Source organism: Thermobia domestica, chromosome 1 (genome assembly GCF_964235325.1).
Source record: "Thermobia domestica chromosome 1, izTheDome1.hap1.1, whole genome shotgun sequence".
Classification (NCBI taxonomy): domain Eukaryota; kingdom Metazoa; phylum Arthropoda; class Insecta; order Zygentoma; family Lepismatidae; genus Thermobia; species Thermobia domestica.
The window spans coordinates 388,652,962-388,680,300 of NC_137454.1; the positions used below are offsets into that span (position 1 = coordinate 388,652,962).

The 27,339-nt window shown below is 36.5% G+C and overlaps 1 protein-coding gene across 2 annotated transcripts in view; it reads left to right on the top strand.

The window, feature by feature from the left end:
- LOC145665096 (uncharacterized) overlaps nt 1-26,202 on the top strand; it is a 55,595-nt gene extending 29,393 nt beyond the window's left edge. Inside the window, exon 2 of one of the 2 annotated variants that reach the window (XM_081732382.1) lies at nt 25,055-26,202. In XM_081732382.1, coding sequence (XP_081588508.1) covers nt 25,055-25,124 — 70 coding nt within the window. In that variant the 3' untranslated portion in view covers nt 25,125-26,202. The remainder of the gene's footprint in view (nt 1-25,054) is intronic. The other variant, XM_081732388.1, reaches the window with a different exon arrangement.
- The last annotated feature ends 1,137 nt before the right edge of the window (nt 26,203-27,339 follow it).

Genomic DNA, 27,339 nt, shown 5'->3' on the forward strand with positions numbered 1-27,339 from the left:
ACCGTAAAGATAATCATGGAACATTTTTCAATATGGAATCCGGATCTTTTCTCCGGTGTGAGAATAGAGATTAGTGTTGATATGGGATATAATCTTGGGGCCAATTCATAAATTACACAAAAGCCCTTCTAGTTGCATTATAGAGAGATTAACGTTAAAACCTAAACTGTTTTATTTTCCTCACCTTCGGTTTTAGTAGAAAGTTAGAGTCGAGATAGATCATTCTTGAAATACTTGATTACACAAAACTGCTTTTCGATATCGTTTTTGATCTAGGCATACCGATAGTTATCAACACTAAAGATCGGAAGTGTTTTCCTTTTCACCACTTGTGATTTGATTAGGAGTTTAACAGAGAGGATGATAAATAATCCCACAACGCTAAATTGATCCCCAAAACAACTCCTTCCTGCATCTTTGCTTTATGATGTAGGTCTAGCACTGGAGTTCCACTCCCTCATACTATCAACTTTTGTGGTTCCCCTCCAGATCCACCTCTATTCTGATTTGGAGTCCCCTTGTTCTCTCTCTTTCACTATTTTTACGTAAGGTTAATCCACGAGGTAGACTATATAAGGAGTCGAGAGATGACATAGATAAGTTCCGGTTAGCAGAAAACCGTGGACTATCGAACTGATCGGACATGTTAGAAGCAGTCTCCGATAAATCAAGATATGGCGGGACTTAATCTTTTTGCTGAGTCTCACTGTAGCATGTAGAGTTCGATTTGAAGTAAGTAAGATGCATCATCCTTCACACAGCAGAGGTTAGTCCAACACACAACTCTTTCCTTTCGAGTTTTATTCCAATCGACTCTGTCTCTTTTTGCTATTTCTCTCTTTTACTACTTTTCTCTCATTCCCGAATTTGAATAAGTTGAAGGAATAACAGATAGCGTGGACACATTCTTAAACTCGATTTTTTGGAACATAATGTTCATTTTACTCCGACCTCACTCACCCTCGAACTCACAGTAGCAGCTGGTCCTCGCCCTCGTTCACATTCTCCGTCGCGAAGGGAATTGTCCTCGCGCACACTCGTCCCCGTGGTGACAGTTAGCTCTCACCCTCGTTATTATCGCCCTCATTCTGGAAACTTGTTCTCGCGCACACTCGCCCTCGCGAAGGGAGTTGTCCTTCACCCTCTCTTCGTAGTGAAAGTTGGCCCTCGCCCTCGCTTGCTCTCACCTTCGTGCTTGAAATTTGCCCTCGCAGTGAAAGTTAGCTCTCTACCTCGTCCAAACTGGGTCCTCATGATAATTGATGTCCATCGCTCTCGCGTTCCTACTGGAAATTTCTCCTCGTCCCCGTTCACCCTCATCCTCGCGTAGGGAATTGTCCTTCGCCTTCGCCCTCATATCATTGAGGGCGAGGTTATTTTAGGGTGAGAAAGCCCTTGCGAGGATCAGATCCTCAAGTTTCCAGCATATTTCTTGAATTATTTCCTTAAAATACCTAATCAAAGAAAATTAAACATATCATCGTATAACTTACTCCGGATCACCTAACATGGAACAAATCATTGACCACTCGACGCTTAATATTACCATGAATATGTTCAAGGAAAATTTGAATAGAGTTTCCTTTACATCTTTTGGTGCAAAACTGGTGTTGCCCATGAGTCAATTCGACACTAGAAATAAGAAAAACAAAGTGAAATGTTTGAGTTTTACGTCCCACGGTTATGGGGGTTAGGCTAAATTAGACGGATGAGAAATTAATAAAATGGCGGAATGACCAGTGGGAGAACCACGAGAAAATCAACGAGCACTGTATTTGTCCACCACAAAGTCCACACAGCGCGAGTTGGGATTGAACCAGGAACTCTAAGTACCGGAGGTAAAAGCTCTACCACCGAAACACCGCGCCCCGTACGAGAAATAAGGTTTATTATTTCGTCTTGTAAATTGTATAGAAGTCTCGTCCCGTCTCAATCCTTTCAAACTTCTTTATTGTCTCGATTCTCGAAAATTCACTTCTCGTCTCGTTCTGTAAATTTACGTACAAAATGTATTCCCTTATCTAGATGTTCTAAGAATCCTTCTGCGTCACTAGAAATGTAAAAAGTGTGTATCTAAGAACATTTAAACCATATTTATTAACGGGATATATTGTGTAATGATTTGTGTATCTTTAAACGTTCATAAATGCTTTTCATTGTGATCGCACAATCACTTTTATCAATTTATAGGTTTAACATACGGTTCATTTAGCAAAAAAAAATGTATGAGACCTAAGACTCGGGTGAACTAGTGTTGCTCACGAGATTCGAAAATAAATTTCGTCTTGCCTCATAGTGCAAATTAAAAGAGTGATAATGGTGATGAGGTTTAAAAAGTGTTGTTTTATCATGTTGTTTCTTTGATGAACTATTAGCGTATAAGGAAATATATAAGATTTTCCTAAAAGATTGAGTTACTTATTTGCACGAAATTAATTTGGTTACTTTTGTTTACAATTCCAGCAATAACACCCTTTGTAATATGTGGTATATATTTCTTATTTGCAAAAATAATTGGCCCATTTCTTAATGTTACTTTTGTGTGTAGAAGTTAGTTTCAATTTAACTAAGGTGATGAGGAAGACACCTAAACTAAATTCAAAGAAATCTTTGCGTCATCACAGGACAAAATGTCGTTTGCCCCTCTCCTTACTGTCCCTATTGCGGCAGCTTCAGATCATCGGAGAAACCTTTCTCTGTCCCCAAGGGGTCCGTCGTGAATTCAGCCCTGGATTACTGTCCTAGATTGCCTGTAGGTGTTATAGCTGCAGATAAAATGTTTTCTTCGGGTACTGTAAAGTGAAGGTTCGTTCTGACGACTTTTCCAAGGAATGTGTATTGGTTGGTCAGTAGGTAATATTGTCTGTTTTCTAATAATAATAATAACGTGTGTCCGAACGAACTTTATACTACTGCATAAGAACTATTTAAGAAATTATCATATTTAATGTATTTTTAGCAGAACAATATGTCTTCACACACATAATTAAAAGTAGAGGCTGTTCCTGAGAGAACTCATATAGTTACAAATTTAAAGCTTTCTTGCTTCAAAGTAAGGAGCGGAAAGGTAATATAATGGAATTAGAAGATGCAGGGCCCGACAGGGAACACTATTCTGGGACCACAGGTTCCCAACTAATTTGCATATACAGTATATTGCATATACTATAGTGCCCCAGTGTGTGTGTGTGTGTGTGTGCGCGCTTTGAGCATATAAAACTTGGTTTTGTGTGGAAGAAGAGAAAGAAATCTCACTGAGGCTATAAAATCGGGGTGTTCAGGAACGTATCTTATATTCTTATTATCTATTTTTATAACAGAAGTTGGGAACATAAAGAAATAAACTACTGCTCAATCAACTTCAGAACATATTGCTTGTTTCCAGAAACTTAATATAAACTATTCATCTAACAATTAAGCGCGAGACGAACTGAGGGAACTGAACCCAAGCGTGAGCCCAGTTGAAAGAAATGCATCCGAGCCCGAGTATGCCCAGTGCAAAATGGCAATCTATAAGCAAAGCTTATTCCATCAAGTCTTTTTCCATCTGATCTACTGCATTCTGTTAATTCTCTCACGGCTTGTGTTTGTTCAGATACCAGCGCTCTTAAGATTATGTCATTTACTGCTGAATGACTTGAGTCACTGTCTAAACGTGAGAGTGTAGCCACTTTTTAACTAAAAAAAGTCTTTAGACAGGCAGGGCAACAATCAGGCACACTCGCTTCTAAACGTAGCGCTATTTCTATCCGGACATACATGACAAACATGTAAATATTATATTCATTTGCAATATTATTTTTAATAATTATGTAGAAGTACAAAAGAGAAATTGTTCCTCTCCCTCGCGCAACCCACGCCCTCGCGCACCCTCACCATTCCAGTAACAATTGGTCCTCGCCCTTGCGAAAGGATTTGTCCATGGCCCTCGCCCTCGTGCTGAAGACTTGTCCTCGCCCTGGCGAATGAAGTTGTCTATCGCCCTCACCATTGTGTTGGGAATATCTCCTCACTCTCGTTTACCCTCTACCTTGCTTCATTGTGAGCGAGGTAATTTGAGGGTGAGGATGCCCTTGAGAGGGCCACCCTCGCGAGGGTGAAAATCTGGTTTGGAATAGTGTATCGGGCAAAATAATAGACGTTAATCGTAGTGATTTATGTAATCACGACACATAAGAAATTTATGTCTCACATAGTTATGTTTCCTGTCTTGTACTCATCTTGTATATCTATTCTAATATTGTAATAGACCCTATTATGTCTCATTGAACTTCTCCTAGGGGGATATTATGATAACACGGTTAGAGACAACAAACAACTGAGCTACGATTTCGATATGTATTCTCCATGACCTTCACTTCATACCAGCAAATCAAAGAAGATAGGAGTATCTGGATTAAATGCGGGGTGTTAACTAATTACAGCCCCGTTTGGAAGGACGGAGAGCGAGAGAGAACGAATTCCAAATCCATGCAAAGCAAAGTTCTATAATGAAAATTGTCCTAAATGGAATAGTGTGTGCTTCTTGCCACGAACACACACTGTGTTGTTCGTATCACGCCTATCAAACACGGTGGAGCCCTCAAAGCGTTAGTGATCGGCTGCCGGATTACAACCTGTGGACCGCGTCATCTTCAGTCACCACACCACCGTAAAGGTTATGTTGATGGAGTTTCGCCAGGTATGAACGGTGAACTCTACACAGTAACTATACACCCCAACTACCCCAACCGTAATAGTTGGTGGCAGCCGCCGGTGTTACTGATGTTTTACTTTTACAGTCGTTATATTGTTTGCCGAGGCTTGTTCATTGGTGAGGCCAGTGCTACAATGTACCAGAGGTACAGTTTCATTTTTATTTTTATTTGTGTAATAATACACACTTGGTTTCAGCATTTTAGTGTTGCTATCGTTTTGTGTTTTTCTTACAAGTGAATCATAAAAATAATTACTTTCATTGGTGTTGTAATATACATGCTAAATAGCATGTAGTCAGTGAACTGTGTCGTATAATACCGGGATAGTGCTCAACCTACAAATACAGATAAGAAAATGATTATAATACGTAAGTAGATTTGAATGTAATTTCTCAATCGTTTCCTTATCTGGAGCATGGCATTAACGCACCATTATCCTTTTCGAGCTCTATTATGTAACGTTCGCTAATAATCCTCGACTAGATCAGAGCCTATGTTAATTTAGTGTTGCGTCAAATTAAAACATTCTCTCTTTTTAGTATAAAACAGCAAAAAATATTGTATAACGGAAGTAAACAGATTACACGAAGTAAATTGAATTAAATTTCTTCGCGAATTAAATTATTTGTGCTGTATGCATGTTTTTATAATAGGAACTAGGTTAAATCATAGCGTTGGTACGGATATATGTTGAGCCACTAAAAGAATAAAAAGGGCAAAATTGAACACTAGAACCATGAGTTTTCCGCAGTAAATAAAAACGTTGGCGCGAACTAGGGAAATCCCATTGCCCAGCTGGCGAAGGAAAACCTTGTTATATGTGGTATTCATATGGCAATGTTTATTGTTTATATAATGATAAAGTTAGAGGAAAAGGATACGCTATTCTTGAATTTAGTCGATGGCAACATAGTAATGCGCAGAGGTATATTAATACGTGGGATAGAACTTTGTATTTAGATCCTCCAACACCGACTTTTGACGTGCAAGAACCACCTGAGATCCGTTGTGAAACAACCCGCTTAGCAGTTTGTAGTCCTGCAGGACCTGCGCAAAATCCTGCACAAGGAAACGAGAAACTGGTTCCATTACTTCGAACTTTGGTTCTTTAATCGGAAAAAGAGAATTAGCGCCTGGAATGAATGCTAGGGACTTGAAAAAAATATTTTACAAGAGGAATAAGAAGTAGCGGAATGGTGGCTGGTCAGGTAGATACGAGGACCACTATTGAGTTATAATCTACCCCAGGCGTTTTTCCTATTATAGAGTCGAACCCAGTTCGTCAGAAAGGAATAGACAACGAAATTTTAGAAAATAAATCTCCTAAAACAGAAAATGGCAGTAGGAAAGAAGCCTTCCTCTATTTGCGTGAACCTGACAGTCCGGAAACAATTTACTTCCCAGTAAAATACGAACCATCTGAGATTCCATCTCAACCTGCGTTAGAACAGTTTGACAAGGAAACTCATAATACTATTATTAGTAACGAACTTAGCGGTGTCGATATAAGCGTTAAACCTGACTTGGCTGATACGAGTATCGAACCGAGAGCCTCCAAATAGCAACTACTAAGTGAATACAAAGAAAATGACCCGTACTACTCAAATATTAGTCAGGACGACGAAATAGTAAAACGAATTAGGACATAATTACAAACTTACGTATCGCCAGTGATAGGAGCCTTAGCGCAACCACTGATTAGAGGAAGGAAAAATAAGAAGGTACAAACCACCGTGGTTCGTTGTATGGACTAGGGTGTAGAAATATTATGGGTACTTTTTCAGGCAGATCCGATCATTCCTAACGAGAACTTATCACTAATAGATCATGTAATAGGGAATATCGACATCGAGGTTCAAACTGAATATCCCATGCGGACCGTAGTGTTCAAACCGACTTTAGGTTCCAATAAATGATTACCATCGAGACTAATCCGGATCTCAAAACGTTATGTAGGGTTTTCTGAAACCAAGCCCGCAAGCTTTCCGCTGGAAGAAAAACTGTCGAACCTAGAAGGCATGGATAGTGTAGTTAGGCGAGTTAGATGTTCAGATAAAATCGTTAGTAATTCCGAATTCGAAGATGATGATACTATGAAGGAAGCGTGGCTGGAATATAAAATGAACCTATTACAAGCTGAAGACGACTCTCCGAGTTGGAATTAAAGCATTCCCACAGAAGTAACCCAGAGTTAATTCCCACCTTATTGGGTAACGAAGCAGCGCCGTTTATTCCGTTGAGCACAGAAGACGACCTTACCTATTCTAATTGGGACACCTTAGTAGCATCCATACCCCAGTGTACAGCTCGAGATCTCATTCATAGTAAAGGGAACGAAGAAGATGATGACGTCAACCTTGCTATAGAAGCAAGACCTTCAGTTGAAAAGGATAAAGGAAATGAAGATATTTCTCCCATCCACCCTTCTAACCAGATAGAGGAAGAAATAGGAGCGGATAACAACGACTCGTGGTCAGAATCTAGAGTTTTATAAAATATCAAATAGATACCGGTATTTGAGTATGCGGAATACGGACCTTCGATAGTGTGTTTAGAGGATATAGAAAAACCAAAATCTTCTGCACCTCCTTTACAACCAAGTACAGTTCAGGAAAAGATAGTGTCAGACCTAGTATTAGTTTATTATGCACAGCTAATGCGAGCTCGAAACGTAGTAACAGTTAATCACCGACCATTAAAGAAATGAAAAGGTACAGGAAAGTGGACAGTATATCCCGCTAAAATAGTTTGTTTCTCCACCTATAGTGCGGGCTCTCCCACTACTAGTGCGCCCAACATGTTAGAAAATGCAGAAATTAGACCGGAACAAAGTAGAGAGTCACAGAGCAGTGATTTAAGTAGGTTATATTCGACGAAAACTTGGATGGAGGTCGACCCCCCACAAAAGAGTCACAGGACATGATAACTGAATTTTCTTCGTATGAAAGCGATTGAAAGGAAATGACCAGCAGTCAAAGGTCAGATTCAATTCAGGACACTAGTTCAAAACAAAAAGATAACATTACTACTAAATCTGAAACATAATTTAAGACTAGTCCGGTTACAGAACCTTCGTCTCAACTAACTAAGAGAAACCTCAGATTCCAAATTTATATTTAGAAGAAAATTGGCCATCTCCACCACCCGCAGGTGGTCCGCACACCCTATTACTGTTACGCAATCTCGAGCATATCGTATTTACTTGGAAGTAAAAATCCCGTTATTTTCAGTCGGTAAATATGAGGCTGTAAAGATTTGTTTTCTTCCTACGAAATGACGGTACGTATATACGATTGGACACCCCAGAAAATGACGGATTATTTCGCATTTTGTTCAAAGGGCCGGGCAACCGCTTGGTAGTTTGTGGAAATAGCAAATTAGCCTACGTTAAACTATACGGAGCTAGGAGGTAACGTACAATTTGCTTTGCAGTCTATCCCTTATCGCGCTAATCTTGAATATGATTTAGAACATAGACGAAAAAGTAGGCGAAGATACCATACCTTTTGTTTACATGTTAAAGAAAGATTTTAAATACTTGTGTGGAAGTACAGATCAGTTGGAAGTGTTGCATAAGCTCAGAGTGAATTTACTACCACAGATTTTATATCAACGAATGCTTAATGTTGAAGACATAGATAAGTTAGAGCAATGCATAGATTACCTGTGAAAATATGAAATCGCGAAAGGAACTGGTGGACATATTTGCAAACTAGTCTTGGCGTGATCCGAAAAAATGATCGTGTAGACTGGTCCTTGCTTGAAACTACTGTGCAATCTGAATCTGTTTCAGTTTGCTATTACTCTTCGAATTATGCATAGCCTAAAAGTGATCAGAAGTCCTACCAGAATAATTACTCTAATGACTATGAGCTGGGCGCTGGCCGAGGTCTACCCAGTACAGTTAAAATAAAAATAGGAGACCGCTGGACGTCACATCTAATTGGCAGGGAGACAACCATTTAATTCTTATCTACTGAATGCCTATCACTTAGGTTCCCAGTGTTGATTCGATTGAAAGGTTACGTACAAATACAAGTAGTAGGCTCCCAGCTTTCAGAATACCTACCGGAGGTCAGAACGGCATGCTACATAAAAGATCATTTAAAAACCACTAGTCGAAAGTACATTGATGTAGTATGCCACCGCTATTCACCCTAAATGTTTAGCTCTCGCGGATAGCGATGGGAACTTTGTAGAATATCGCTGGTTCCAGATTCCTCAGGATCTTCGAAATTTCCGTAAGAACACGGTCTATAATCTAGATTTAACACACGTTGAAAGATATACAAGAACAAAAGAAGTGAGAGCTTCCCAGACACAGATTTTGTGAACAATTGCGGGAAGGAAAAAGCTAACCACATATACCATACAACGATTCCAGTAATTCCCCTGCTCAAATACGGCACTTTAGGAACCAGAATTTCACTAAAAAGAATCAAAACTTCTGCAATTTGGCAGGGCGCCATTTAAAACTTTCACAAGGGAAAGGGAGCAAAATGTCCGCCCTACGACTATTAGGTCACGAGTATTTGTAGGCTCAAGGGAATCCCCTAAAGTGTCTTTTTCGAAACCTATAATTACCTTAAAGAGGCCGTTTCAAGCGAAAGAAAGAGTAAATGATTTCACACTCAACGAAGGGAATTTTAACTGCAGTACTCAACCTTGGTAGAAAATGTTTCTTACTCCGTTAACGGTGGAAGAAAAACCAACAAGCCTGTTTCTTCGAAATTAGGGAGAAAGAAATATTCTCCTAGAATCGCCATTGCCAACAGTTCGACAGAATCATCTACCGAGAGCTATCAGACTCGCTCAATAGGTACGAATGATCAAATGCGTGAAACATTCTAATGAGAAGGCACCTCTAAACGGCGACTTAGACGAAGCTAAATTTCTAGAAATCTCTTCGTCAGAGGTCTCTTCGCAGAGTCCCTTCGAAAAGGGCTCTCAAGAAACGATTGTTGGTCTAAGTTATGAGATTGTAAAACTTTACCCCAACAGCATTTTTAAGATACAATTATCAACCAACCTGCGAGTTCCAGCCAATGCATGCTAAGAATTAGGTAAAGCTCTGAATATTGGACCGAACTTAGAACCCCATGAGAAAGACCAATTATTAGACATGCTTATGGAATTCCGAGATGTCGTCGCCTGCGACAAACCATGTCTCTCGGCGACAACAGATAAAATTCATGTGCCCGCCCCTAGAGGTAACTACAGATATTCCTGTTTTTTAGCCTCCTTATATTGGGAGACTCCCGAAAAGACAGAAATAATCGGGGCAAAGGTGCAGAAAATGCTGGATGGCTACATTATACGAAGGAGCCGGAGCACATACTCCAGCTCCGTCGTTGTAGTTCCTAAAAATGACAATACGTATCGCTTCTGTATCGGTTATCGAAAACTTAACCTTATTCTGAAGCCAAATATTTACTCGATATCGCGTATAGACGAGGTTCTATCGTTTCTCTATGGTACACAATGTACTACTATGTTTGACCGTTAATCGAAATATCACCAAATGTTCATAAAACCTAGCGACATAAAGAAAACTGTCTTTGTTTGTAGCAATAGTAAGCTTGATTTTTTCTCCCGTTTGGCCTGGCGCCAGCGCCAGCTCTTTTACAAAATATGATAGATGTGATCCTTTCCTATGTAAAATGGAAATATTTAATGGTCTATTTGAATGGTGTCATTTGTCCTAGTCCGTCCCTTCCAGGTCTGTTGGATAGGACAGGGGCTATCCTAACCCTGTTCAATAAAGTTAATCGCTATTATCATATTTTTTAAAAATATTCATAATGTGCGATAACTTAGTCTTAGCCACTTACTATCAGTATTCACCGTATACTAAATGTTCGTATGTTAACCTAACCAACAGATTTTCTAAATGACATTATTACAATAGGTTTCATCATGTACTAAATATGCCATATGTTAACGGAGCCTACTTACTACTTGTATTCACCAACTTCAACATAATTTATTTCACATGTTTCATATGCTCCGTGCGCAATTATCACATATTGTGTGGCAGTGTTCCGGACAGCAAGGAATGAGGCAACACTTGCATTTTGTCTTCACCTTTCTATCTAAGGAACGTGGACACAGTTGGCAAAGCATCTTTTTTGGCGTCTCTTGACTCCCAGTTTCAGCAGATGCAGCTTGCAATTTTGAAATTTCCATCCCCAGAAATTTAAGTGATAGACGAATTCCAGACTGCAAGGCTTGTGGTTTCTGAAGTCTTAGTTGAATCTGGTCATTGACCAACTTCCTTCCAAGTTCTTTCAGAAATAGGAAACGTCTATGTCGCTTTCAAAGTTCCCAATCTGGAAATTTGAAAATCCAAATTATGTATACTGCAACCACTACACAGTACAGCATGTTGAACCATAATATCATAGGTTAACTGCGAATCTTTCGTTTACATGAATACAACCTGCATAAGTGGTGAAGGTTGTCTATACCGGATTTTTGGCATTGTAATGAATAACAATCTCGGTGTTTTGTCTTTCTTTTCATTTATCATTTTGTCGTGATGCATTGAACAGAGCAAAACAACAGCGTTTCCTTTCTTAGGAATATAACTAACCAGGGTCAGTTCAGGATCGAAAGAAAAGATGGAAGACTTCTCTTCACGTTTGGGATCTTTCAAAAGAGCTTTTGGTACTTCTTTTCGATGATGCCGAATTCTTCCAACTACTGTTGCTTTTACAGCTAATAGGTCTTCAGCTAGCTCAGCACTGGTGAAGAAGTTATCCAAAATGACGTTGCGTCCTTTGTTTTTGCAAGGATCAACCAATCGCTTTACAAGATCCAAAGTATTATTTCTTCCAACCAGTGATGAAAATTTTCCGATTCATAAAAACGTACTCCACTTATTATTACATCGTTATTTAGCCGTGATGTGAGGTGGATTTTTTTTTTATATTTTTCCGAAAAATTTTTCGTTCTTAACAAATATCAATGATCAAGTAACAGTTCCTCAGTGTTCAAAAAATTGATGGAAATCATGTATAGAAATGTTAAAAATTATAAGATCGTTTAAAGAATCTGAAAAATTTCATGGCTCAGACAATTTTCAGTACTATATGGGAACAAGTAAAAATGTTTTTCATGAATCGAAGTATTTTCTGTCTTGCATGCAAAAATTGAAGAACTTTTTATGAGTCGGAAAATTTTTATCATTTTGCAGCAAAAAGTAAAACAACTTTTTGTGAATCAGAAAGTTTTGTTGCTCTGTAGAAGAAAGTGAAAGGAATTTTCATGAATCGGAATCGGAAATAAGTGGAGAATGTTTTCATGAATCGGAAAATTTTCCGTTTCAAAATTTTCATCACTGATGTGCAGTTAAATATAATGGAAAATTTTCCACCAAACATCACTATACATAATATCCAAAATTGTCCGGCTTACGAAAAGTTTTTTCCATTTGTTTCTACATCGTGATGAAAATTTTCCAATCTATGGAAATTCCTTTCACTTGTTTCTACAGAGCAATAAAACTTTCCGATTCACTAAAAGTTGTTTTATTTTTTGCTTCAAAATGATAAAAAATTTCCGAATCATAAAAAGTTCTTCAATTTTTCCATACAAGACAGAAAATGTGTCGATTCATGAAAAATTGTTCCACTTGTTCCTACCTAGTACTAAAAATTGTATGAGCCATGAAATTTTTCAGTTTCTTTAAACGATCTTTCAATTTTTATCATTTCTATACATGAATTCAACCAATTTTATGAATGCTGAGGAATTGTTACTTCATTACTGATATTTTTTAGAACGGAATATTTTCCGGGAAAATATAGCGGAAAATTTTCGGCTAAAATTTTTCCACCTCACATCACTACTTCCAACTGTAGCATTAGGCTGTCGCCCGACATACACTTCTGAAGAAAAAGGTAATAAATTTTCTGTTTTTCTGTGTCACAGCATCAGATTAATTTATTCCGTTTTTCGTTGACTTGGTAGGTACGTATTGCTTAAACCCACTTCGTCCGCGAAATGCTACCAATTGTTCATCAACGGCCAGTTCACCCCCAGGCTTGTAAAACTTCGATAAGTTATACAAAAGCATTTTCCAAACATAGCTGCAGGCATCCAGTTTGTCTGTCTCTAGTCTCTGTTTCCTTGTTGCTTCATCGTCGAAACGACAGAAACGAAGCAAATGCAAATGCAATGCAAATGCGAAGCGTTTTATTGACATTGTACCGCGAAATATTGGCCCTCCACTATCCCTTGACCATATTTCTTCAACACTTTCATTAGGGGATATGTAAACTCCACCAAGTAACAATAGTGCAATAAAAGCATACATTTCTGTTTCACCTGTTTCTGCCCATTTATTTTCATTTGCAGGATGTGATTTATTCCAGTTTTTACCACTTTTTTAGCCTTTCGATTGGTCTTCCGAACAATGAGATTGACCATTTCAGGTGTTATGAGCAGTTTCAGACCCTACATTTATCAGAAACATTCTTCGCGTTACCTACTAATCCTCTTTTTTGTTGTAAAATATTATGGTCTGCCGTGTGTGTTCAATTAGGTTCTTCAGTAGTCCACTTGCGCCCTGACCGCGATTCAAAAATATGATCTTGATCAATTGTTTACGACTACAACATGGTTGATCGAAATACGAGTCACTAATTTCACTACCACTGTCAGATTCTTGACCGTATTCATAGATCAAGTCTTCTATTTCATCCCCTACACCTCTCTTCATATTCGGAGGATTCGTCGCAGCTACCAAATTCTACATCATCTTCACTGTCACTTTCATATAATATACGCTTAGCTTCTTCCAGTGATAGAGCTTTTTGTCGTGACGTTTTGCAACCGAAGAACACAGCATACAATCAATCTACTCTTTTTCTAACTTTGCGTTTACGTATGGTTAAGACAACAATGAAATCCCTTCAGGAGTACTCTACAAGAGGTATTTACTGGTTGGCGAACAGCCACAAACTGAACAATAATACAAGTGGTACAAAAATGTTGAAATTATTTGAACCTAGATTGCCGTGAGACCTGTTGATAAAATAGAGAAGCCAGCGGCATTGTTGAAGTAATATACACCCTGAATGTGCTGTTACATGTTGATAAGATGGAGAGCTTTCAAACATCCTGCACGTGCACAAAATTAACATTTACAAATAGAATAGTAAATTGAATATAACTGGGGTTCGCTCGTACCTCAGTTCACATAAATATGACATTAAGACTTTAACTCAGCAATAGTAAGCTTTCGTAATTTTTATGAACGGAGTTGGTAAAACCAGTATAGAAAGAAAACCCATGCGGACCCTAGGTCATAATGATGAGGTTAAGCCCTCTACAGTCGGCCTATGTGAACAATATAACTCCGTTCTTACTTATTTCCTAGCAAAATATACGGCCAAATACCCAAGGCGTTGGACCAAATATGTGCGGCTATGTGCCTATACCGACAATATATCTACTTTCCCTATTAGAAAGTATTCTTTTACGAGATTCCAAATCAACTGGATGTCCTATACCAATACACAAATATACAAGATCATCAAAAATAATTGCGTTTGATTCACCGCCTAGCTCAACAGGCTATGACGCAAGCTCAACAACGAACTAAACTGTGTGTAAGCCAACGTAGACAGCCTATTAAGTTAAAGGTTGGCGTCTTAGTTTTATGTAGAGATTATTTGCCGAGAAAGGATGTCAGTCCGAATTTGACCGTGAAGTATTTAGGACCTTATATTCTACGGTATCTTTCCTACAAGTGCATGTAGGATCGAACTCGTAGCAGATCCTAGTAACACACAGATAGTAATCATCGAAATATTAAAGAAAATTGCTCTCGTAATTCACCGTCCACAGGCGAAGTAGACAGCGACAGTGACGAGCATACGAATTAGATTTTAACATTACCGTGTAGTAGGCCTGAGTATGTTGAACTGGCCCATTTTCTCACCATACTCAAGGCCTACTACGCAGGAATTAAAACTAAATTTAAGAACCGGGACGTCTCACTCATTAACATAGAAGTAAACTTATTTCTATATACGAATAATGAGGTTTACTTTCTCCTTCCTATGAACGGACTATGTAAAAAATTTTGGGAAAATATGCCTCTACGAAAACAGAAGGCTCAAACTAATAATACTCGTCTCTAGATGTTGTCTATATATTTTTCGTATGGAGCGCCTACTTAGATCTTGATATTAGTCCTTATGATAGTTACAAATAATCTAATATATTTTTTTTACTGTTTGTTTTTGTCGTAGTTTTCTTTGCCACCAAAAACAGAGCTTGGTTCTCGTAATAAAGCTTGAGAATTCACATGGAATTAAGGTCATATCTAATATGAAAGCTATCTGGTTAATTTCGTTACCTAACATGGTGATGATACTAATTTTGAAAGACATGGGATTAAGAAAAACAAATATTTAACCATTTGTGTTCTTGTTCCCAGAAGCATTCTCTTCTAAACAGCTAAGAACTTGGTTATTTCTGTTAACATAATCACGTAAGTCACATTGTTACCTGACCTTCTTGTAATTGCTTGTTGTGCTTACTAATAGCTGGAACTGAGATAACCATGACAAGTGCTATGACTATGACACCGCAACTTAATAGCATCAAAATTGACAGTTATGGTGGAACTCAAGGAGAATCCCTTGAAGATTTCTTCCAGACGTAAATACTGGCCTTTTCTATTTTTGCCAACAGACTTCATGCACTGAACTTCGTGATTATATTCTCCATCATTTTTTACTGTACTTACATATGATTTGTCCATGTATACTCATGTCCCAAATGATTGTCGTATATCTATAACTGTCTTCTTGTAAGAATATAAACCTATTTTGATAATGATTTTGCCGATACTTTTAATACTGATACTATGTGTGTAATCGGGAAATGTATACTTGTGGTAAATTTCATAGGAAAAGAATTATAAATACGAAAATTAGAATGAGTAAATCAAAAGGTTGATAAATGGACAAGAAAGTTTTATTTTCGTTTTATTGTTCTTATTTACTGCTCTTTTGACATGAAATTTGCCACATACATGTCTTTACCGATTATACACATACTAACATTGTACGAAATACCGGGCGGAATTCGTCATCAAATTATATTTCTACAAGAACATATTTATAGACATGCGACAATAATTTTGGACATGAGTGTATATTTGTATGAACAAAGAGCCATTAAGTGTTGAGTTTCAATTGTTCTCAAGGATGTCGTCTCTTCCATTATCGGTGTTAGTTCCCTCTCATGGTGACCTGAAGACATGATGTTCTAGTTTCTTTCCGAGGTCTAAGCTCTGATAAGTTTTACTGCTTTTTTTTCATTATTGTTTGTTCATATCGTTCTTGTACGTTCCAGATTTTCTCTTCTGTGCCTTCTATTTTTCTCCAATTCTTTAATTCTTTTATATGCAGTGGATCTTTTCTCCTCACATGTCTTCGGCTTCTTCTCTGCGAACACTCGACCCTGGAAAAAAGGAACGAAATTGCAGTTATAGAATTCTGCATGAATATATCTAAATAATGTACATAGAACAAATATAATTTCTGACTTCTTTTATCTCAAAATATACTTTATGTCATCAGTTTTTCTTTTTCGAAAATGAGAATTAGTGAACTATAAGAATATTCTGTGGCTATTACATAATCGAAGACTCGCTGCTAAGGCATAAACGTATTTAAAAAAAATAAGTGAAACAATTTCAAGGTAACACTTACATTGTTTTCTCCAGCGAGTCTTCAATTATTGTAAATTCTGAGTTATGGTCTATGAATATATTGAAAAACTCAAATATAATAATTGTTAACAGTCATTATCTTATCAGGCGTATTCTAAACATCTACTTTATTTTCGTGATGGGTAGCGGTGAAGTCATAATTATTCGGGTACTCACCACCCTGGAACTTGTTCTCAGGAGAAGGTTAATAGTTTTCAATCCCTTGACGCCAGATAGAATGCCATTTCCATTCGTTACCTTACGTAAAGGCGCATATAAACTCGGTGCTGGTCCCCATGTCTTGTTCTTTCTGCCCTTCCAAAAGAAAACGACCAAAATCACTAAACAACAGAACAAGGAAAGCTAAATGGCAGTAGGCATATGCTAATTCATTACCTGTATTTTTTGTATCATAGGCTATATAACTTACGATCATTCTGATGATGGAGGAGATGCTGGTGAAGTTTCTCTGATAATATTTGGTAAACATTTGTCTTTGCTTCTTTTCCTTCTTTGGTTCTCTCTCCATTGTTTTCGTTGTCTTTTTTCATCTCTTGGGCTTCTCTCATTTACAGGTTTCAGCTTCTTCTTACTGATCCTTTCTTTGTATCTTTCTCTTTCCATCTTCAAGTATTTTTGCCATTTTATTGAATCTTCCTTTAATTTTGCTCTACTTAGGTATAACGAGCAGCTCGCCCTTTAACGTCCAATGCTTGACGTGGCATAATACAGCAAGTCTGTGAGAAACTGCTAATACACTTTAAAAAATTATTACGAAATTAGTAAATAACCTTACATAAGAATATTAATTAAAACTAAACAGCAAAATTATATATTTTTTTAAAGAAAACTTATTTAATCTACCACCTAATATGAATGAAACGTTTCAAATGTAACATTACACTGTGATAACACAAGATAGAGGTAGGTGGGGCTTAACACGTTCGCTGCTGAGGACGCCCATCGGCGTCCAGTACTGAATTTGGCATATGCGCCGGACGCCTCTCGGCGCTTGTCCCTGCAGCTGATTCACTTTCCCGCTGGTGCTAGTGCAGGTATTGGCGGGAAAGTGAATCAGCTGCAGGGACAAACGCCGAGAGGCGTCCGGCGCATATGCCAAATTCAGTACTGGACGCCGATGGGCGTTCTCAGCAGCGAACGTGTTAAGCTCCTAAAAAGGTGTTAAGACACAAGTTGCCCTACAGATAAAATAAATAAGACAATATTTTTAATGTTTTCTGGTTGATATATTACAGGTGTTAGGCTCCCTACTTTTGAAACAAATTTTTGTAGCTTCCCCATCGCCTATTTAATTTTGGTACCGTCGCTAAATCTAGGACTTGTTATCAAATTTCTAGTTAATTCATAAACGCCGTAATTGACAGTTTAAATAGCATAAATCGTAGTAGTTTGCTTCCTCTAGTATAAAGATGTGATCTGCATAATTTGTATATTTTATTGAGGAAAAGCATACCATAAATAGTTATACTATACAGTAGAAGCACGTTTATGTACTTCAATAGCCATTACCGCAGTTACATGCCATTACCGCAACAAAAATACATGTTGTGATAATGACAGTTGTGGTAATGACAAAACCACAATAAATCGTTATTGTCATTGTTCATTGTTAAATAACGGCCATGAGGTATGTTGGGCAAATATAATGCATTACAGCATAATGTAACTTCGTAAAAAGATTTATGATTACAAAAATTCTTAAAACAAAACACACGTTGTGGTAATGACGTTGAATAAAAATACTCACCCAAAAAAAGAAGTTTGAAGCACAATAAATCTTCAGTAATATACATTACACATGAACTGTCGCGTACATCACATACAACTAGGATGTCAAATCGTTCTTCAATTGTTACTTTTTCAATGTTGCCAGTTCTAAGTTGCTAAATAATTCAATTATCAACTTTCTGTGGTAATGACATACTAAGCTGGAGACTGAGACTTTACAAACAATAAAATAAATAGATTTAAAGGTGGAATATTTTATTCATCGGAGTAATGAGGAGCAATGTATATTCTGTTGAATGTGTCAATTATTTAAAACAATAAAATATTGGAATGTGACACAAACAGTTATGTATTTTGACAACTTGTTAGTGAGGACACGTTGCGGTAATGACATTTAAATAAAAACTTAATTTAAAAAAATACAAAGAATAGATGCTAATGCAAAAACCGTAGTTTAACGGTCGTAAAAGTTCATGAGGAATATCAGGAAGAAAAATATAACATGTATTTGTTTAAAAATACAATGAAAGCTTAATGGGACACGATTTTACAGCTAATCAAATATTCACCCATGTAAGCTTTTAAGTTACCATATTATTTCGAAAATGCAGACATAGTAGAACATTAATCACTATCATAATTTTTGTTAGACTGCTGTTTATTTCTTAAACATTATGTTGACTACTTTCTAAACACGCACTGAATTTGTATGAACTGATCTAATGATGATTCCAGAATGTAGGGAGATTTAAGAGAATGATGGAAAATTTTTATTTTTTCAAAATTTGGAAAATTTGGCTTCCTGAAGAATCAAAAGTGAAAATTTTGAGAACTTTTGAATACAATTTTTTTTTTAAATTCTTTTGAGTTTTAGATTTCATATGAAACTCTATTTCAGAAAGTTTAGAATAAAGCAAAGATAAGCTTTCCAGGACAAAGGTTTACAGAGATAGAGTCATTTCTGTGTACGAGGTTGTGTCAAATTTTGGCAGTTTTTCGAATTTTCAGTAATTTAAATTTCAAAGCCTAACGGCTCGACAAATCTAAAAATTTTGGGTTTTTCATATGCTCCTCAGGCACAACTTACCAAAAATCATTCCAATCAGAAAAGGTGTTAAATTGACGTAACACTTGAGTATCTCATTAATTTTGAGTATAATTTTGAATTGCAATGAAACATTTTACTTAAATACAATATGCACTAATTCACAAATTTGTTCTAATCTGTACAAAATTACTTGCTATTTAAGTGTTGGGTTTTGCATACCTTGTTTGTAATCAAAGTAATTAATTTTGTAGTGGTTTCTATAAAAAAGTTGACGATTATTTCGATGATCTGATACGAAGTTTACGGCGGCGATTTTTTCATTTATCTTAATTCATAATGTTGTGTGCGATTACTTGAAATGCAGTCCTGACTCACGTATACTGCTTATACAATCTATAAAATCAACAAAAACCAATAAAAATGGTTTTTGTTGGGGTATTTTCGTTATTTTCCATACTTTATCAAGTTCGTTTGATAATGTATTGACATAGCTGCCAGTGTTACTTTGGTACAATATTCTACAGTCTTAAATTCTTACATAAAGGTCTTTTAACTTACATGAAAAAGGTAATATTATTATCGACGGTAAGGAATGCTGTGATGTGAATTTTTTCGTAAAGATCTCTTGCAGTAATTGTCAGTCATCGCTATATAGTTCAAATGTATAGTAGATTCATACTTTTGTCGGGTATATCACAGCGGTCTGTCTCCTAAGACGCACATATATTAAAGTAACTGATCGGGAGCTGTTCGTTTGACCGTCTAGCAAGTATCTGCTCCTTATCCATTTTTCTGACGTCACCAGTATCCGTTCATTTTGAAAGCTGTAGTCGTAGTTTCTTGGCTTTTTTAATGTACTGTTCTTCTGAAATTACGACAGTTCTTCATAACAAACTTTTGTTTTTCACATGATACTCTCAAACCCACACAAAAATTGAAGCAAGCGGAAAGCGATTCAGAATTATTATCCGCAATAGAAGAAGGGGAAAAGAAGAAACGAAAAGTAAGGAAGAGAATGTTGTCTTGTTCGGAAAGTAATTCAGATAGACCTGATGATGAACGTGAGAAAAGAAGCCGAGGGATAGGTCAAAATCAACTGAAATTGCCATCACCACCAAGTGCATCATTAGATCACACCAGGGCGTCATCTGAATGTGATATTCACGTAAGGACTGAGCAAACCTTGAATCGGAACGAGGCTACTGAACACCTGACTTCATCACCTGCCAGTAAGTTTGTTGAAATCATTGCAAGTACCACTAGAATATATCAGCGTTTACACAAATGAATAAATTACGGTACCACACCATTTCATTTTAATAAAACATCTACGTTAAGGTAAGACTTCTCGCTTTAGGGAATCAGAATCAAAGGTGTACCCAATACATCTATTCCATCAAATTTTGTGCTGCATGCACAATTTTGCCCACGAACAAATTCATTTGTCACAAAATCAGCATGGTTTGATAAGGTATGTGTAGAAATCTAAGCAGCATTACCCAATCATAAAGTTTGCTGAAATAGAACCATTGGTTACAAGTTCCGCTGTGATTTGCTAAATTGGTTCGGCTTTGTAGAGATATTACGCCATTTGTGACGATGCCAAAACAGTTGTGCGTAGATGTAGCTGCGAAACTTTAGAATTTTTTCGAAAACATTATTTTTGTTTTGGAGTTTTGGTGTGTGTGATCATTAATTTCTATCCATCCTGTATATGTCTATATCTATGTGTGTGTGTGTGTGTGTATTTGTGTTCTTATGTGTGTATTAGTGAACCTTTAGTTCTTCCTTCACATGCTTATTCGTACTTTTCATAGTTTCTAATATGCAAACATTAAGGTTTCTTATTACATCTTGCCGATATATGTGTGGAAACAAAATAGTCCTAAACAATAATTTAATGCAGATCAAAGAGGTTAAAGTTGTTTATAGAAACATGTGATATGTCATGAGTGTGTATGTAGAGTCAGTTGTATATGTTTAATCATCTATCACTGTTTTGTGTAAATAGTGTGTATCTTTTAATAAAGTGAGAGGGATAGATGTCTATTAAGGGGTCGAGTAATTAAGAGACCGTTAAAAAGTAAATACCATTCTCATTAAAGCACAGAAGCTCTTGAAACTTCGGCGTATGCTTGTAATAGGTACAATATAGAACAATGTAAATAAGAGGACAGGGAATTGTTTGTGAACACTCGGGGAAAATATGGAAAACAAGTAGATGTGAATTAATTAACTGTAAGCATTCTCTTATTCATATTTTACTAGAGTAATAATAAACATCCTACGCTTGTTAAAAAATGGTAGCGTGTTTGACATGCATGTCAGAAGTCCGGTATCATTCCTATACATTGACTTTACTTCTTACATGAAAGTTACCCTGTAAGTAATCTCATATGAACATTTACTGACAAACTTTATAAAAATGGTAAGTTCTATAGATACATAAAAACTTAAGTAGTGAAGTGTATTTTAAAACGCATATTATGTACATTTTTCATTACTGAATATAAAATAAGATACCAAAAATATTACAAGTTACAGAACGTAGTCTTTTATGATTCGGACCGAAAAGAAGAAAGAGTACAGATCGAACTTGAGGTCCATCACATGCAATGACCTGAACAACCGTGAACTGGGAGAAACATTGTCTCACATGGATAAAGATCAGGCTAATTGCCAGTCCAGGAAAGGACTAATTCACTGCCATTTTCTTGCAAGATCTTTTGTGCTGTCATACGCGATGATAAAATAGTCATTTATAATATTTGCTTTCGGCAAGGTCTGTTCCTCTCCGATTTGCTATGTTTTTGTACATACCCACCGTTACAATCACACTCTACGTTTAACCTCTGCTCTGTACACATTTTCCACTCCCTTTATTCATTTATAACTGTTTCATGCTTAATTTCTTTTTTTCACTCCTATGTTCCAACATTCTCTTCGGTAATCTTTCTTCCTTCATCGTTTTTACATGGCCAAATCATGTTATCCATTTTTTTTTTAATAAAACACTGAAATACCTCAATTCCAATCTACATTTATTTATCCATTTTCATTTATTTACCCATTTCTTATTCCTTATGCTTGTTTCTAAATATGTTTATGACAAACATGTTTTATTTAGCACCTGTACTTTAGAGGCTGTAATTCTTGTATGGTAGCATTCTTACGGTACGGCGTCCAGGGCTTTGCTGGGTCATTGGTAGAGCGCTCACCTCTGGTTCATAGAGTCCTTGGTTTGATCCCGGCTCATGCCATGTGGGTTTTGTGGTGGACAAACACCGTGTGCGTGGTTTTATCGGTTTAGTTAAAGCTACATAAAGCACACTAAAAATTCACAAGTCAATATACTTATTAATGCAAATGACGTCTTTCGAAGCATCATTTTATATAAATTCGGCATACCTACAAAACGGAGGTAAGCATAGAGAGGATATGCTTACCTTGGCTGAGATTTTTCAGGGTTTTCCTCAGCAACACCAGGCATATGTCCTGATCGCACTGCATTAATAGGGCGTTATTGCAACCATTTCACTCTCTCCTCCAATCTAAACCTCGCTAATTAAAAAATAATTGAATCCTGCAAATTAATCTTGGAGCACAACAAAAATAGCTACCGGATATTGATTAACGCCACGTAAAAACGCGTTACTTTATATTAGTCAACAATCCCCTGTAATAAGGTAGTGTTATTTAACCCTATATTGCGCAATTTATTTATGTTTTCGAGAAAAAATATTTAGATGTTTTTCTTACTCCATTCGCGTATCTAAACCGAACTAATAACAAATTTTGACTCACATATTTAAAATATGACGTCAGGAGGATTGTGCATTTGAATTACATTGCGCAATTATGAACCTTATTTCATTTTTCATTCATATACAATACAAAATTTCTTCAAGACGTTACAAACTTTCTTAACACATATAGTATTGTGCTGATGTTCATAACGCTTAGTAAACAATACGTACTTTAAGGTATGCTGAAACACGGTGCATTTAATCTGAACTTGCTAACATATCTTTCATGGTTTCATTGAAGTCACGCCTATTGTGTGTGAATTACAGGAAACATTTTTTTTTAGTGAAACACAATGCCGTAAGACATGTTATCTGCAACTTGGCGAATTCTACAGGGAGAACTCCAATACAATCTTGTTCTTGGTATACGAATAATGGACATGAACCCCATTACGGTTCCTATAAATATTTCTAATTCTAACTTAGTTAATTCCAACGATTTATTAGGGTCCTTCTGGTTAGAATATAAATTGTTTTCATGAAAGATTAACTCCAGAATATCAACACTAAAAACATTCGAAAATATTCAATTCGAGATTTTACTTCATTTGGAGAACACAAATGCGATTTCTATTGTGGTGCCAGAAGAGGTGGATCATTTCTTGTTATCCTATTCCATTGGGGCTGACGATTGGCAGCAGCTGTAGAATGACTGGAATTGATATTTACTGTTTCATCTGTAAAAAATGCAAACGATTCGATCAAGTTACTAATCTGAAAGTATCGATTTCAATGAAATCAAAGCAAAATACTCGTGTACATTAGTTTTGAACATATCTTTAGATCCTTCTGAAGTTTGAGATTTAGGACGCCGTTCTTCATTATCTGAATCTAGAACTCCTTCTAAATCATCATCGCTTACCTGAAGTTGCTCATCCTCATGTATGGCTGAGCAAGTCGCTTTTCCGAAAATATATTCTTGCTCATCTGTAAAAGTAATATAAAGTTTTCACAGTCTTCAAGAATCTTTATCGAACAATAAATCAGTAAATAATACAAAAGACTAAGAGAAAGGAAACAGAGAGAAAGAGAAAGAGGTTTAAAATAATCGAAATCAATAGAAGATGTCGGAAATGAAGTTACTTTTAGTATTTTTTTTTCGTGTTCAACTTCGGATTATTTTCATTCATGAGTTGGCAACATTGAAAGCGTACACTGCATACAACAATGCTTTCCATGAGCCGATATGGAATTTTCAGATCTAAGATAACAAAATTCAAAGAAAAGAAGGTAAGAAACGAATATTTCAAACTTTCCATTAGGTCTATCGAAGAAATCTTTGATTCTCAGTAAAACCGGTTCGTAGTTGTTCAATGTTAATCAGAATATACAAACACATTTCGGACGATAAAATACAAAATAAAATTAGTATGATAAGTTACACGCACTTAACATAAATAGACACTTACCTTCTAGAAAAATATTTTTTCAAGGAAAAATTTCCCTGTTTTCGTCTCCTCTTGCTTCAAAAATAAACAAAGCAATACATCCACGCACGTTGTATCCCCGCTTGCAACAGAAACTGCTGGAAAAATCTCTACGTCCACAACAGACTAATTATGAGTGTTCATAACAGATGCTACGGCATAAAGGAGACCACCTAAAACAGGAGTGGCACCATCTATGGTATGATATTCAAAGTATCACGCTGAACATGGTTTGTTAATTTGGATTAACACGGCGCAATATAGGGTTAAGAATAACTAGAACAAAGCCAAAGACAACTAAAGTTAAAAGAATAATCCTTCCAGAGTAGACGACAGAGTAACTGTTTCAACGAGGTTAGTCCAGTGAGTCAGATGCATCTGTCCCAAAGTCTCCCGAAAAGTATGGAAGGTGATAGATAGGGGCGAGGCGAAAAAAAAATCGATCAGCATAGGATTCCTGATTGTAATATATTGATCAAATTAAAATGTCAGTGCTCCATAGTTTTTCTGAAGAGTGTGTCAATTTCTTCACATTGTATTTTTACATGTAATATATTTTAGGATATGTTAACAGAACCGCGACAGTAATTTCTTTGTAGTTGTTTTCAGGTGCAGTTTGGAGAAACCCATACACGTCGAATGCTTCTGAATGTGAAGTGTATTCTGTAATACAGAACTGTTTTCGCCACATTAAGGACAGGGATGTTGGACGTGAAGCGCGTAGACAGAAACTGATCGTGGTCGAGATGAGCCAACAATACCCTGAAAAGGAACACAGTGTGATTGTATTTTTTAAAAAAATCTTTAAGTTTTACTGTGATTGTATGAGGGGGAAAAGCATGGTGCCAAAAGTAACCAAACTTACCAATGTGTAGAGAAATCTTTTCAGTTTACTGTTACAATTGTAAGTCAATATACAAGTTTAGAATGAGCAGAATGTTTCGTTGAATTGTCTTGTCTGTTTAGAATGTTTAGTATACACATAAGAAAGCAAGTTTACTTTAGTTCAACTGAAGTTGTGTTTTGTTCGATTTTTCCATAGAAGGCTGGGTAGTGAAATCTTTTCGGTAAAAGAGCATTCATTATTTCGTTATTTTTAACAAGAACACCTGATGCTTAGATTTATGCGTTGTCAGTTCTTCAGTTGACTCGTCCAGTTGAAAAATGACTCTTGTACATTTAGAGAAAATCCCAGAAAACCGAGAAAATCTGTTAGATCGATGTGTTTTGTAGAACTGGAAATATTTTAGGACGTTCAGGTCTTTCACATGAACACACTGAAGTATTCCCAGTCATACAAAACATGCAAATTCTACATTATTTCTAAGTTTTCTGGGATTTTCTATAAATGAACAAGAGCCGTTTAGGAACTAGACGACTCATTCAATCTATGCTATGTAAGCTCCTATAAATAGGAGTAGCAGGTGAGCCTATGAGTTTTATTTGTACACACATTACTGAACATGATTTGTCTATTAAGTAGAATATCTTACACGTAGATCTCAAACTTCAACTGAAACCGATTCTACTATTACCCTCATATGTTTGATAATTGTTTCGAAAAAGAAAAAAAATGTGCATTATAAACAGACACGCTTCGATCAGTTTTTACTTACAATTTGTATAACGCTTGGTATTTTTTAAGTCACTTTTTGTGCCACTTCGTTTTGCAAAAAAAAAAAAAAAAAGAAAAGAAAAAGAAAAAAGAAAAAGAAGAAATAAAACTGCTCAAATATATAGAATGTATATCAAGATAAAGTAATACTGCTGCAGCATATAAGTGTATATTTAATTTTTAAATGAGATTTGTCATTATTTGTTCTGTGAAATTGAAGAATAAAAGCTAATGCATATTTCTTTCCAAATGTACTTTTTCATTGCTTTGTAATACCTTATAAAAATCATCTTACGTCTATAATTACGACGTTGGAAAATATAAAATATAGGTTACTCTGTATTCGTGCATGGACGCAGCCAGAACATAGGCATCGAAATTTATAGAAAGATTAGTGTTAGAAGTAACGTTAACGTACATACTAATTCAAGGAAATTGTCAAAGGGATTTTTTGTTGTCTTTTTTGGGCAAACTTTCCTTTGCATTTGTATAGCTAAAATGCATATAAGTAACAAATATGTACTTTGTGGTAACATCTATTACTCTCTGTGTGTAATACAACATTTACTGTTGTCAGCTGTGGATGTTTAGAACGAAACTCCTGCGGATACAGAGAATCTACACCCCTGGATATCTGCGGAAGATATGTTCCACCATCCACAGCTGATATTAATAAGCACTCACGCGCACTGTCGGCAGGTTATCCCTCTTTGGTCGGAAGATGGTCCAATTATAGTTACGTCTATCGTCGGTAAGTTCTCCATTTTTGGTCGGTAAGTCGTCAGTAATCGGTTGGGATATTGTCGGTATTGTCCGCATATGATCGGAAAATTGTCGGGAGTCGTCGAAAGAGCGGACATAATTACCTTTACCCGATCGTCGGGATAAACTTCGACTGACAATTTATGGACGTCGGGCCGATCATTTTGTGCTACTTGGGTAATGAAGCGCACAAGAAAGTAGAAGAACTTGGTTTTACTGTCCACCAGTGAAAAGGAGAATAAAAACACATTTGTGTAAGCACTGGAGGAAGGCGATTTGTGCTGAAAAGAAGCTGTGTGTTGCGTGGTGAGTGACGAGGAAATATGAAAATGTTTGGTATGACAACTTTCAAGTTTGCACCTAATTACTTTTTTCGAAGTTTATATGTAAATTCCTACGTTTTCCACTTGGCTTGGTCCTTTTACTTTAGTTAACTATTATTGTAATATCTATAAAACCATTTACCAGCATAGATGTAACAATTTCTTCACGACGTCATACTTGCAA